At 36.3% G+C, this 13,764-nt stretch overlaps 2 protein-coding genes and 1 non-coding gene across 3 annotated transcripts; 2 read left to right on the forward strand and 1 right to left on the reverse strand.

Annotated features, from left to right (window-relative positions):
* Positions 1-3,363: 3,363 nt before the first annotated feature.
* Positions 3,364-7,467, forward strand: LOC143571236 (coronatine-insensitive protein 1-like). Its single transcript, XM_077056721.1, has 3 exons — positions 3,364-3,852; positions 5,146-5,617; positions 6,440-7,467. The coding sequence occupies exons 1-3, from the start codon at positions 3,371-3,373 to the stop codon at positions 7,241-7,243; spliced, it is 1,758 nt and encodes a 585-aa protein (XP_076912836.1). The 5' UTR covers positions 3,364-3,370; the 3' UTR covers positions 7,244-7,467.
* Positions 7,468-8,362: 895 nt separating this feature from the next.
* On the forward strand, positions 8,363-8,435 carry TRNAR-CCU (transfer RNA arginine (anticodon CCU)). The gene has a single exon. It is a non-coding gene; the product is annotated as a tRNA-Arg (tRNA).
* A 59-nt stretch (positions 8,436-8,494) lies between these two features.
* Positions 8,495-12,905, reverse strand: LOC143571237 (laccase-4-like). Its single transcript, XM_077056722.1, has 7 exons — positions 12,480-12,905; positions 12,240-12,391; positions 10,636-10,880; positions 10,430-10,561; positions 10,136-10,356; positions 9,025-9,730; positions 8,495-8,838 (listed from the first exon to the last, which is right to left on the reverse strand). Exons 1-7 carry the CDS (start codon positions 12,570-12,572, stop codon positions 8,708-8,710), a joined length of 1,680 nt encoding a protein of 559 aa, XP_076912837.1. The 5' UTR covers positions 12,573-12,905; the 3' UTR covers positions 8,495-8,707.
* Positions 12,906-13,764: the final 859 nt, after the last annotated feature.

A 13,764-nucleotide genomic window follows, 5' to 3' on the forward strand; every position in this document is an offset into this window, starting at 1 on the left:
TTGGGAAACAAGAAACCATAAGACAAGTGCGGGTACAGTGTCAAGGCGAAACCCTTCACATACTTAGCACTTGCAGGGAATTGAAGCCAAGAAGGATCTTATGGACCATGCTTGCGGAAAGAGAAATAACACCTCCGCATGACGGGAACGTTGAGAACTAGATTGTTTGAAGCTTCAAGATGGAATTGGTAGTTTAACATAACTGATCACTATGTCCAAAACTACCAAAACCTCGTGAAGAATCTATGCAAGTGAAACTCAACGCTCCCGACGTGCGAAGGGGTTAAACACCTACCCGCATCATAACCAATGATCAGGCAGAAAAGTCGGGAATTTCTGCAAGTGACATTAGGAAAACTGCGGGAAGAATCCCCACGGAAAACCTTAAAAAACAAAAACCCTCTTTAAAACCCCTTGCTTAAAGTCCAAAAGTTCACCTCACTTATTAACAACTCATGAGAAGAACAATGGACTGGGGGGACTTGAAGAGGTAGGTCCCAGCAAAGTCCAGTTGGACCCGCAAGACACACCTTGAAAAGGTACGTCTACGCAAAGACCAACTGGTTCCGCAGGACCCACCATGCTCAGAGAGATGAAGACCTTACACGCAGTAAGCCAGCTGTTCCCGCAGGAAAGCCTCCCTTGGTACAGTACCCTACCTGTTCCCGCAGCTGTGGGTACATACCAAGAAGGAAGGCTACCCGCACTAACGGTAAGGCTACACGCATAAGGCACTAACTCTTACACTTCAGCAATGTCACCTGAGGAAGGAATGAGCAAGGCGGGAATACTCCCGCCCAAATGAGCCAGTCCGTATGCTCCTGGAAGATCTTTTGTACTATACCTGCCAAGGTATGGACAAAATAGACAAGATCTGACCAAAGCAGCCCATGAACCAATCACAGGGTGACAGCTCCCCGACAACAGTACGAGGAGGAGCACACTCTAGTACAAAATGTCACTATCAGCCGCTGCCTACCCACCAACTCCCATCGTGGCACGTATACAGCCCATGGTTGATGAAAAAGGAATATTATACAGCTGGCCATGTCACTATCAGCCGCTGCCTACTCACCAACTCCCATTGTGGCATGTGCGTAGCCTGTAGTTGGTGGAAAAGGAATATTATACAGCTGGCCGTACCTGCTTGGAAACCTACCTTCGGCTATAAATACTCCAACACCTTGGAACGGTATCATTATCTTATATCATTATATATCATCTGATATTATCTTATCTTCTCTAGCTATTTCTCTTAATATACACTTATATTCAGAGCAATCTAGTCTGATTCTCACGCCGGAGGGTGGTCACAAGGAGGAACCCCCCCCCCCCCCTTCTCAGTGACGAGCTCACGGTGTCTGTTTTGCAGTCAAGAAGAATAACCATCTTTGCCGGACCTAACCCTCGTGGGAAACGTCTACTTAACCCTAAGATTATCCGTAATATGCCGGGGTCTTTTAGTGTTTCTTCACTTTTTATTTAAATTACTACTTTCATTTAACAACTATTACTTACATACAAGCCCTCCAAATAATTTTTTTCAACTTAATAGTCTTTCTTTAACATATCAAATAAAAAACTATTAAGCTTCTGGCTTTTTACTTTTTATTATTTTTATTATTATTATTATTATTATTATTATTATTATTATTATTGCTAACTTACATCAATATATAATAACTGGGTTTTACCGGGAACGGTCAAGGCAAACACGGATGCCAGCGTGGATCCCGATTATGTCAACATAGTCTGGCCCGAGTGGGATGGCGGGGCTCCTCCTCCTGTTGGACCGAGGAGTATGATATATCTTAACTACGAAAGTCACCGTTCAAAAATATATATATATAATAATACATTGAAATATAATTGTAATAATAATAATGATAATAAGGGGATTAATTTTTCAACTGAAAATGTTAAAGGAACTGAAATATTAGAGAGAGGTACGTTTAATAACGAAGAAGGGTGTATTTAGTCTAACTTTTTATATTTTTATTAGTGGCATTCGTATTCATATTAGATTTACTTTATACTTTCTCAAACCAAAAAGTATACGTTGACAAAAATTCTTATAATTTTGAAAGTGAGACAACATAACGATATTCAATAAGTTTTTCGCCCTTTAACAAACATAAAAATTTTATTTATTAAAGTATATATAAATGAAAACAAAAATGACTTATGTGTTTTTAAAATATGAATTGTTTTGTTTTTAAATAAACTGAAAATTATATTTTTTCATACTTTTAATATATGAATAGTAATAATAGAAAAGTTTAAAAGAAAAAGAAAGAATGAACTATTTATGTGTTAACCACATAATCTATTGGTAGCGCACTAAAAAATATCAGTGTATACATGGTGGGGTCATACTAGAACGTCATCAAATTCTAGAACAATATAGGTTTTAGTAAATCGTTCGGCATTTATAAATATCTTATAGATTTTTTCTCTTGCTGGTCCAGATCCATCTACAAATAATAATTCCAAATCAAATTCTAATGTAACAGACTGAACCAAACTAGACCGGAAGACATACAAAATTATAAAATAAAAATAAAAGAGCATTGTTGCGGATCAAAAGATCAATTAGAAAAAAAGAATTGATTCAAGTAAAAATATATCTAAAGAGAACCATTTAAAATAACGATATCATCTCATTCAATAAGTCAATAACCATTTAAAAACAATAGTTGAAATACTTGAGCAGGTTTTATAAACCATTTATCATTCCGTTACAACCGATAAAACTAAGATTTAATATAATTTTGAGATAATCATGACCACAAAATTCTTATTGTTTTTTACTTTGTTTTTCAAATACAACATATTCGGATTGGTTTTCTTCTAAGCAAGTTAAAAAAACTAAAATGCAAGCGTTTAAAAAATCTATTGAGACCCTATATAATGGGTCCGTGCTTTGATCATATGGTAAAATAATCGATGCACACAATATATTATTAAAAATAAATTTATTTATGTGACGGACATCACGTCATTCTAAACAACTAACTTGTATTTGTATATAATGCTTCGCTTAATTACAAAGATAATGTATTCGCCGTATCTCATAAATGAATATGAAATAGAAAAACTTTTGAATAATTTGGTAGCACCTATTATACTATGTGCTGTTGATTTAGAATAAATAATTTGTCCATTTACCCACTTGTTTGCCCTATTACTCACTCGCTCCAGCTTTCTCTCATTCCTCATCTCCCCCAATTGTTTTCCATCAATTCCTTACATCATATCTCATTTCTGTTAGATGTTTTTTTTCCTTATATTATTACTAGAAGGTCATGAAGTAATTTAGTTAATTGAGATTCAGTTCATTACTCCAACCTCAGAGTCGAGTTTAATAATAATGGAAGATCGGAAGTACATAAAAACCTACAACAACTTATCCGACGTGGTGTTCGAGTGCATGATCCCGTACATACACGACTCACGTGATCGGCAATCCGTGTCGTTAGTGTGCAAGAGATGGTACGAATTGGATTCGATAACACGGAAGCACGTGACCATAGCGTTGTGTTACTCGTCGACGCCCGAGCAGCTGCATCGAAGGTTTCCGTATCTCGAGTCCTTGAAATTGAAAGGAAAGCCACGCGCCGCGATGTATAACTTGATCCCTGAAGACTGGGGAGGCTTTGTGAAGCCGTGGGTGGAAGAGATTGCGAGTTCGTTTAGGTGTTTAAAGGCGGTCCATTTTCGACGGATGATCGTCACCGATGAGGATCTGCGGGTGCTCGCGCAAAGCCGTGGGAATAATCTTCAGGTTATTAAGCTTGACAAGTGCTCAGGGTTTTCAACTGATGGACTCTTGCATATTTGCCGTTTGTGCAGGTATATATTTTCACATTGATTTTGACTGGCTGAGGGTCAACGGTATATGATTTTGTTTTTGTGATCAAATAGTTTTTAATGTAGTATTTTAAAAGATTACTAAAAATAGGTGTGGGTGTGAGTACCTGATCTTGAACAGGTTATATAGTTACTCTAAATAGACTTTTGTATATTATGTTATTGATCATATTTGTGATACAAAGTATTTTTCTTGAATTGTTAAGGTATTTTTTTTTATTGCGAAATTAAATGAAATAGAAATGGAGTTTAATTTTTATTTTTTAATGTTTTGGTTTTTAGAATTCGTTTAAAATTTTAAGTTCACTTTTATTATTTGGAAACGGAATTAGTTCGCTCATGTAAAGGATTTCAACGTTTCTTTCAAAATATGAAGAATTTGACTAAGATAAATGTAATCTCCAACCACTTACCCATGGCCACGCCACCGTTGTCATTGTTACCACACCAACGCCGTCACGCCTCCTCTGCTGACACTGCCACATACAACTTTGTCGTTGATGCCACCACTGCCCATCGCCCCGTTGCTGATGGTGATGTGGTGGCTGGTGATGACTATGGTTGTGAAAGCAACTGGTAGGCGGTTGCAATTGTAGGTTGGGGGTTGCGATGGCAGAGATGGAGTGATGACATCGTCGGAGGGTTGCAATGTGGCGACCGGTAGATGGTTGTTGCAACATTATCAAAGTTAGTGGCAGCGACCGGTTATGATCGTCAGAGTACTAGATTCCAATTTTTTTATGGTTGTTTATCATCCAAATATATTATAAATTTGTATGTAAAAACTTTCAAAACATATAACTTTCTAGTCGCCATTCTAAAAAAAGAACATAAAACTTTCAAATAAACTAAAATTTTCTTAAGTTGTACAAAAATTGCCAAAGTTATGCCACAACAATAGAAACTTTCTATGTTTCATTTGTTAGTAAATAATAATGCCTAAAATAAATTGCCTTTAAATTTGTACAACCGGTGTGTTAATTTTTGTACGTTGTAAGTTAGGACGTTTGACTTAAACGGCGTTGACGTTGCAACTTGCAACTCTCATTTAGAGCACCTGGTCCATGCCACATGTCATGTACTATATATCATCAAATCAAATTTAGTTAATATATAAAAATAAATTGTTGCAATAAGGAAAACAAGAAACATAAATCGTTTAATTTTCTCTCAATGGTTCATATTATTTCAAACTTTTACTTCTTACGTACAAATGTTACAAATGTCTATGTAGAGTGTTGTTAGATGTTAACTTATGGTTTTATGTCATTTCAGGAACTTAAAAACCTTGTTTTTCGAAGAAAGCCAAGTAACCGAAAAGGATGGAGAGTGGCTACACGAGCTAGCTTTAAACAACACCGTGCTTGAAACATTAAACTTCTACATGACCGATATCACTAAAGCCCGTTTTGAAGATCTTGAACTCATAGCCAAAAGATGCAAATCCCTAACTTCTGTCAAAATTAGTGAATGCGACAGCTTGGATTTAGTTTCTTTCTTTCGTGACGCTAAATCGTTACAAGAATTTGGCGGGAGTTGTTTTCAAGATACAGCAGAGCACTATGGTAATGTGGTATACCCCCCAAAGTTGTGTGGGTTGGGTCTAAACTACATGGGCACGTATGAGGTACCAATGGTGTTTCCTGCTGCATCGCGCCTTAAGAAACTGGATCTTTTGTATGCCTTGCTTAACACGGAAGATCATTGTCTGTTGCTTCAAAAGTGTCCTAATCTTGAAGTTCTTGAGGTGCAATTTTCTTTTTTTTTTTATGTTCTTTTAAAAGGGGCTGCTATACAAACACCACCCTCAACAGTAGGGTTGTTCTCGGCTCGAACAAAGTTCGTTTGTAAATGAGCCGAGCCATACCAGTTTGGTTCACAAACAAGCCAAGCCATGCCCTAGCCAGAGCTGGATCATCTCTTGGCTTGGTTGATAATTGGCTCATTGACTCGTTTAAATTAATCTCAAACTTTAATATCCGTATCTATATATAACAGTAGTACAGATAAAATTATTGAAACAAAATGATACATATAATGTTATAAATTTTGTGGTTTCTATTTTTTGTATTTATGTGCATGCTAAACAATTAATTTTATTGCCTTTTATATATCAATATGTGTAAAAAGTTTAGAAAAAAATAAATGAAAATATTTAGTGAGATGAGTCATGACTTGAACTTTTTATGAGTTGAGCTCAACTTTTCAGGTCAATAAAATAAACTATTTGAGCTAATCGGCTTGTTTAAGTTCGAAGTCGAGCTTGATTTCAAATAAGCTCATTTACAGCCCTACTCAAAAGTGTACACCAATGTGCTTGGCACATCATACGGGCCGCAGCCATATGATAAGGCGAAAAATGGCCATACAGGCCATATGTTGTTGTTAGTGGTTATAATAGTTGTTTATTTGTCAGTCAAACACATAATACGACCCATACGACTACTTTTCACCTAGCACACCACCGTATGACACGCAGTGATGTCTAAATAGTGTCTTTTTAAATTTTGAGTTTATACTTTATATCATGTTGAAAATATAGTATCATGATCCTTGTATTACTTGACAGGCAAGAAACGTGATTGGAGACCGAGGCATGGAAGTTCTCGCCAATTCGTGTAAGAAGTTAAAACGTTTAAGGATCGAAAGAGGGGCGGATGAATTAGAAATGGAATTTGAAGAAGGTATTGTATCTCAACGAGGGTTAACCGCGATAGCACAAGGTTGTTTAGAGCTAGAATACATCGCGGTATACGTATCCGATATCACAAATGCAGCTTTGGAATGCATGGGATTCCACTTAAAAAACCTCCAAGATTTCCGTATGGTGTTACTAGACCGAGAAGAGGTAATTACCGATTTACCCCTTGACAGCGGGGTCCGGACTCTACTCAAGTGTTGTGATAAGCTTAGAAGATTTGCTCTTTATCTTAGACCAGGAGGGTTGACTGATGTGGGTTTGACTTATATTGGTCAGTACAGTCAAAACATAAGATGGATGTTGTTAGGGTATGTTGGTGAATCAGATAAGGGTCTTTTGGGGTTTTCTAAAGGGTGTCCTAGTTTACAAAAGCTTGAAGTAAGAGGCTGTTGCTTTAGTGAGCATGCACTTGCTACTGCTGCTTTGCAGTTAAGGTCACTCAGGTACCTTTGGGTTCAAGGGTATAGAGGGTCTTCAACAGGGTTTGACTTTTTGACCATGGCCAGACCATTTTGGAAAATTGAAATAATTTCTTCAAGAAAGGTTAATGTTGGTGAAGATAAAGAGGTGGATCATCCGGCGCATGTTCTTGCTTATTATTCTCTTACGGAATCAAGAACGGATTTCCCTGAGTCTGTCATACCGCTTAGATATCAGCTTAAGGTTATATAAGTATCTTAGATAAATAACGTTTCGATATGTTTTGTTTGTAATATACGGTGTGAGATGTTATTACTTATTAGGAGGTTTGCTCGGGTTTGTTGATATGAGAACAAGTGTTGAAAAGGACTCGTGAATGGAATAAGATATTGTAAAGGGTCTGCTTTCAACGTTTTCGGTTGTTGATTGAATCTTCTGTTGTAGATAATGTATATAATAATAACTATAATAAACTTGTGTTTTTTTCTTTGAAAAATTGTGAAATCTAGTTTTGTTTGTTATTGTAATAAGTTAAGGTTTTATGCAAGGTAGTTGAAATTATTTTTTGTCATTTTAAATTAGGGATGTCACTTTTATCGAAACTCAAGCCGAGAAAACACGTATCTGAACCCGAACTAACCCGACCCAAAAAACCTAAATCCAAGAAAAGACTAGCCCGAACCAGAACCGAAGTAATTTAGGTAGGTTCTCAGGTTTGATTTATAAGTTTCGGGTCGACCTGAATAAACTTTTAGTTTTGAAATTAAATATATTTTTAAGTATAATAGGATTAGTCTTCGCCACTAACGTTATAAGAATCTGGTCATAATAGATTGTTGTCATTACAACTATTGTAGATCGATTGTTTATTGTTAATTAATGTTTTTCGTTAATTACTAATGGCAACCGTAATCGAACAACCAATTCACGCCCGATTAAAGACAATTATGGTTCAAGTTAGTTTTACTTTTCTTTTGGAATGTTTTATCAAGTTATGTTGGTTTATTATTTGATTATTTGCTTATGAGCAAAGAATAATATGTTATTTTAATTTTAGCATTGTAGTTTTTAAATTTTTTGTTTTTTGTTTTGTTTTGTTTTCTAGGATACTCGAAACCGATTAACCTAACCCGAAAAAACCCGAACCCGAAAAACCCATGAGATATTCGGGTTGGGTTTCGGGTCAAGATTTAAAACTTTGAAACCCGAAGAACCCGACCTGAAAAACCCAAAACCCGAAACTCAAAAAACGAACACGAAGAACACCCCTATTTTAAATAGATGTCTAAATAATAAAAGTCCATGCTTATAACAAAAAAAATGCATTATACATTTGTTTGTTAAATTGTGAAGAATAAAACTAACACAAAAGCGCCTGTAGCTTAGTGGATAGAGCGTCTGTTTCCTAAGCAGAAAGTCGTAGGGTCGACCCCTACCTGGTGCGTATTTTATTTAGTTTTTTTCAAACTAATGTTTTTTAAGTTCATTAAATTACATAATGACTTCTTCAAAATCAATACAAATCTCACAACCAAAATAAATGCTGACAAATTACTATGTGCTCACAGAATCAATAATTAAACACCCAAATTACCGATTCGATCTTTATTTCTATTTCAAATGCGAAGTAGATTTACGGTTGGTTCGTTCGTATCCACAATTCAATGAATGTTGTGTTTTGTAGGCAATTGCTCCATTGTCACAAAATTCTGTTTCCTAGCATGTTGGAAGATCCTTTGGTGGTGGTACAATCGACTCGTTTGGCCCCTTACCATTCTCCACCAAAAACACCATCTTAAGCCCCCATGTCGAATGTACTTCCAAATGACAGTGCAAAAACCACACACCTGTTTAATGAGCAACAAATATTCATTTAGAAACCTTAACTCTATAAATGTTTAGGCCCTTCTATAGGAAGTTAATGTGTATCACTTAGAATACATTATGGTAACTATTGGTATGTTCGGGTCGAGTTGACCCTAAAACCTTTTCAATAAGATCTTTTGGTTAAATATATAGGTTGTGGTATTTACCTGGATTATCAGCTCGGAATCTAATAGCAGTGCATCCAGCAGTAGGAATATTAAGAGTGTTCCTCTCAACAGGATCAACCAGATTAAACTTCTTCGGGTCGTTCACCGGATCAAAATTCCCCAAACCTTTTCCCACAACAAAAAAATTGAACCCGTGAAGATGTATGGGATGACTCTCCGGTGCTATAACCGAATTTCCTTGCATCACAACTTGAACGGTAGAATTAAACTCCAATGGGTAAACCTTAGTCCCGTTAGTAACTTGCAAGTTCGTTAGCGGATTACTACCAGTGTAGTTATAAGGTGTCACTGGATTTCCAGGGAAATCAGTGGTGTAAACACCACTTAAATTATAATAATGCGCTTGAAGCAGAGCCATGTCGGGCATTACAAATGTAACATTATTAATGCCCGCCACAACTCTGCTTCCATTAACACATGTAGAACAATTGTTCACCCCAACACCAGCGACTAACAACAACGAGTGGTCGATTTTCAACGGGACGAGAGCAGGGTACTTTGCAGAATTCAAGCTTCTTAGAGACTCAATGAAAGAATTTGTTGCTGGAGTAGCATTTGCTGCCGGAAGGGTGGTGAGGGTTGTCGGTGTGACGGTTTCGGCTGTTTTGTATCGTACAGTGGCCGTTGCAGTCTGGTTATCAATCGCCACAATGGTGTCCATGAAAGGTGAAATTGCCATTAAATACTTTCCGGGTGTTTGATCATCATCATCATCATCATCATCGTACTCAGTATATCCCACCAATAGCAATGCTATGGTAGGGTCTGAGGAGGGTAAGATGTAGACAGCCTTACCTCTATCCCATAGGGATAGAGAGGCTGCTTCCGGTGAGACCCCCGGCTCGATAGTAGTTTTGCATCAAGCCTTGGACATAAGGCACATAGCACTCAATCATCGGGACACCGGCTGATCGGTGCATGTGCCCTTGTCTTTCGGCTATCAACGCCACCACATGATGCCTGATTAACCTTCCGCCACTTTTAACGTTATTTTCACGAGATTAGTAAAATAACGTCAAAATTAGTGCAATTTTACTTTTGCCCACCCGAGGGCTCACACATATATACATTATATGCGCGCACCGCAAGCAGGGCATTTTCCGGGTGTTTGATCCGCAGTAAAAAGGGCATTTGTCGTTTGACCCGGAGCAATGTATATAGTGTCGGTTTTGAATGGTTTAACATAACACGCATCAACTTCAACGACCGTGAATTGATGTTTGGCGATCTTGAAAAACAATTCTTCATTCAGAGCAGCGTTGATTATTCGTAGCAAGTATGTTTTTCCAGGTTCAACATGTAAAGTGTATCCTAGAAAACTTTTATATTAGTAGCTAGCTTATTTTTATTAACTAATCTGTCACAAATTTATTTATGATGGTACCTGTTGAAGTACTGCAATTAGGTACCGGGCCCGGATAGCCGTTGATGGTGTGTGCATCGGATACATTAGGTGGGAGACCAGTTTGCATCCATTGGTTCATCACAGCATCGGCGTCTGATTTCCACCATTCACCTACAAAAGTTCAAATGGTATTATTAGTATCGTCTCGAGAATGGGCAGGTACTAATGTTGTAATCAAATCATAATGAGAACGATGATTTTCTCGTGATCTGGTTTAGGGAACGGGTATGGAACGCCTTTTTTGGGTAAAATAACGATAGCTCCATGCACGGTAGCTCCTAGCCAAGTGATGTGTGCATGCCAAAGAAGTGTGCCCCTTTGTCCGGTAACATTGAAACTGTAGGTATAGTTTGCACCGGGTTGTATTGGGCATTGTGTTATGTATGCCGGCCCATCGGACCACCCGGTTCGAATTTGTCTGATTCCATGCCTGAAAAATGCAACAAATAGACATAGAGACATTGTAGAAGTAACAAACCATGAAATCATGTACAGGTTTCTAACTAGAGTTTTGACATTTTAAATTTGGTTTCAAAAAAGCTCTAGTTAATAATAGCAACTAACAAAGAGGAATTGGCAGCATAAAAAATCATGAAAAATGCTGTTTTTTAAAAGTAAAGGGGATATTGGATTTAATAATCTTAATTTGGATTCACTAGCTGACGTTAAACCAACTTAATAAATGTATCAGGACAGTCCCATCTTTCAACCTATCAAATTGTAATCAAAATTTTCTGCGTGTTCGTTTCACGGAATTCATGGGAATTCAAAGGAGTTGGAATTAAAATCCCATGACATGGCGTGTTCGTTTCATTGGAATTGGAATCTTAATTTCATTTTAGTGTGTTCGGTTCAAAGAATTGGAATTGGAATCAGTTCCTTCAAATTCCTTTAAATTAAGTGATTCCAAATCCTTCCAAAACGTGGAGGATTTCAAGGTAATTCATTGGAATCTATTCTCAAAGGTTTTTCTTTTTCTTTTTCTTTTTTTTAACGAGGACAACGAATAAAACATTTTAGATTTTTTTACTTTTTTTGTTTTTTATTTATATTTTGAGTTATGAATTTTTTATTATTATTTTTAAATATATTTTTGAGGGGTTTTTGATCTTAATAGAAAACCTATAATAAAAATTCAAAAAAAAAATCATAACGCAAAATATAAATAAAAAACAAAAAAATCTAAAAGAACTAAAATGTTTAACCGTTATCTTTGTTAAAAAAAACTCGATTTCTATTCATTTGTCAAACGAACACATTAAGAATTTAATTGGATTTCAATTCCCTCAAATTCCAATTCCTATTGGAATGTTCAAATTCCAAATCCTATTCAAATTACAATTCTAATTCCATTCCATTCCGTGAAACGAACACGCCTAAGTGTTCTTTTGTAGTTATTAGAAGTTATTTCTTTGAAATCACGCAACTTTTAATTATTAGATGTTTCAAACTTATATATATTTTAAAAAAATTAAGTGAGATAAATAAAACAATTTTAAAGTTCAGTCACTAGTATATTCAAAGAGTTTTATGAATCTATTTCTAATAAGCTTCAAGGAAACAAATAGAGACTGATGATGAAAACAGTACTTTGGTAATCTGGTTATCATGTACAGTGAAAGAATTAAGACATTCTGAAGTAATCAGAACCCTTGTTATCTAAAAGTTGTATATCCGCACCACTACTAGGAAACTGATCAATTGCGAACAAAATTTTCGACCAAAAAGACCTTTGCAAATAACTATTGCTCAAGTAGTGACAATATATAGTTTGAATTAGGAATCATACCAATGGATGGTTATGTTGTATGGCACGTTGTTCACTAGTCGAACATTGACTTGATCGTCTTCCCTAGCGTACAAAGTTGGCCATGGAAACTTACCATCTATAGTAACCATAGCTTTACTTGCACATAACCTAGTAAAGTTCTTCATCACAGCCTACAAAGCCAAATTGTAATTAGATCAATCCACCTTATGCACCAAGTCTCCTTAACTTGTGTAAACCACCAATACAAAACACACGTACCGTGAACTTGTAATTCCGAACCTTGGACTCAACCATCACTGGAAGCAAGATCATGGCTAGAACCATAACAGCTGCCCGAACCCAACTCCCCATATTTCTTTCCTTGGCTCGGGTTTGGACTCTTGTTCTAATTTGTTTGTTGGGTTATACAAGGTTATATAAAGCATAGTGATGATGCTAATGGATTAATGTCATTTTACTAGGTTAGGTGTAGACATAGTATACAACACGGATTTGAGTACTTTTGATCAAGATAATTTCTTAAATTCTAAGGTAACTAGCTAGACATTTTCTGAATGTTTCAAATTGTTCTTGTATTTTCATTTGACTAAAACCATTAATGCTGTGTTAAACACTTAAACCACTAGTGAAACATACTTCCCACCTTAATTGGATCAACATTCTTAGTCCATGCAAATAGAGGTAATAATCTAGATGGGAAATGGCTTTCATCTAAAGAAATCAAGTTATTAGTTGAAGTATTAGTTTTGAGGTACGAAGTGGTTTTCATGAACAGCAAAGTGTTCATGCTCGATGGATGTTGCTCATCTTGTTCATTTGGCACCATAGATATCTTGGAGTTTCTAGATCATAATACTTGCTTTAAAATGTGAAACTCGTGTGGATAGGCATTAACGAAAGCCACGTTCGATCAAATGATAAGAGCTCTATTGTTTTAGTGAAAGTTATGGCTGTCCGTTTCTTTGTATATTGTGTATATATGTATCTGAAATATACGATATACAAGAGTGTATTACTAATTACATGTGTATGTATGTGTGCATACATGTATTTTGATTGATGCATCTATGATCTATCTAGTTAAATATATATTAGGCCATTAGTAGTAGGATTTTGTTGTGTTTACACTACTAAATAAACGGGTATCGCCTAGGTACAGACACCCCGATTGGAAACCGTTACTGAAAGTCAGTACCAATGAGAATCTACAATGAAGGTAAAAGGTTTGGGTAATTTTAATTCCAACGCATTACCAGGATTTCATCGACATATTACCAACAGACACGTCAGCGATGGATTATTGGCAGGTTCCTGTTTAGCCACTAGGGGCGTGTAAAAAATACAAATCTGAATGAAGAGCCTGAATTTATCCAAATTAAAATTCAGATTTGGATAGCAACTACAGAAAATTTTGCATAGTGTCGGATATCCGAATCCGAAACTCTATATTTAACTATTTATGAATAAGCATGACGGGTTACATTATTCAGGAATCCGAAACACGATGTAGGCTTATTGTGAATTGGTGATGATACTCATTTGT

This window comes from Bidens hawaiensis, unplaced genomic scaffold (genome assembly GCF_021521415.1).
Source record: "Bidens hawaiensis isolate Kalapana, Puna unplaced genomic scaffold, B.hawaiensis_p1.1 tig00025237_1, whole genome shotgun sequence".
Lineage (NCBI taxonomy): Eukaryota > Viridiplantae > Streptophyta > Magnoliopsida > Asterales > Asteraceae > Bidens > Bidens hawaiensis.

Coding starts and splice junctions, on each gene's coding strand:
- LOC143571236 (XM_077056721.1), top strand. CDS start 3,371: ATGGAAGATCGGAAGTACATAAAAACCTACAACAACTTATCCGACGTG. Junction 3,853..5,145: donor CATATTTGCCGTTTGTGCAG/GTATATATTTTC, acceptor ATGTCATTTCAG/GAACTTAAAAACCTTGTTTT. Junction 5,618..6,439: donor CTAATCTTGAAGTTCTTGAG/GTGCAATTTTCT, acceptor ATTACTTGACAG/GCAAGAAACGTGATTGGAGA.
- LOC143571237 (XM_077056722.1), bottom strand. CDS start 12,572: ATGGGGAGTTGGGTTCGGGCAGCTGTTATGGTTCTAGCCATGATCTTG. Junction 10,357..10,429: donor TAATTGCAGTACTTCAACAG/GTACCATCATAA, acceptor AAAGTTTTCTAG/GATACACTTTACATGTTGAA. Junction 9,731..10,135: donor AAACACCCGGAAAATGCCCT/GCTTGCGGTGCG, acceptor ACACCCGGAAAG/TATTTAATGGCAATTTCACC.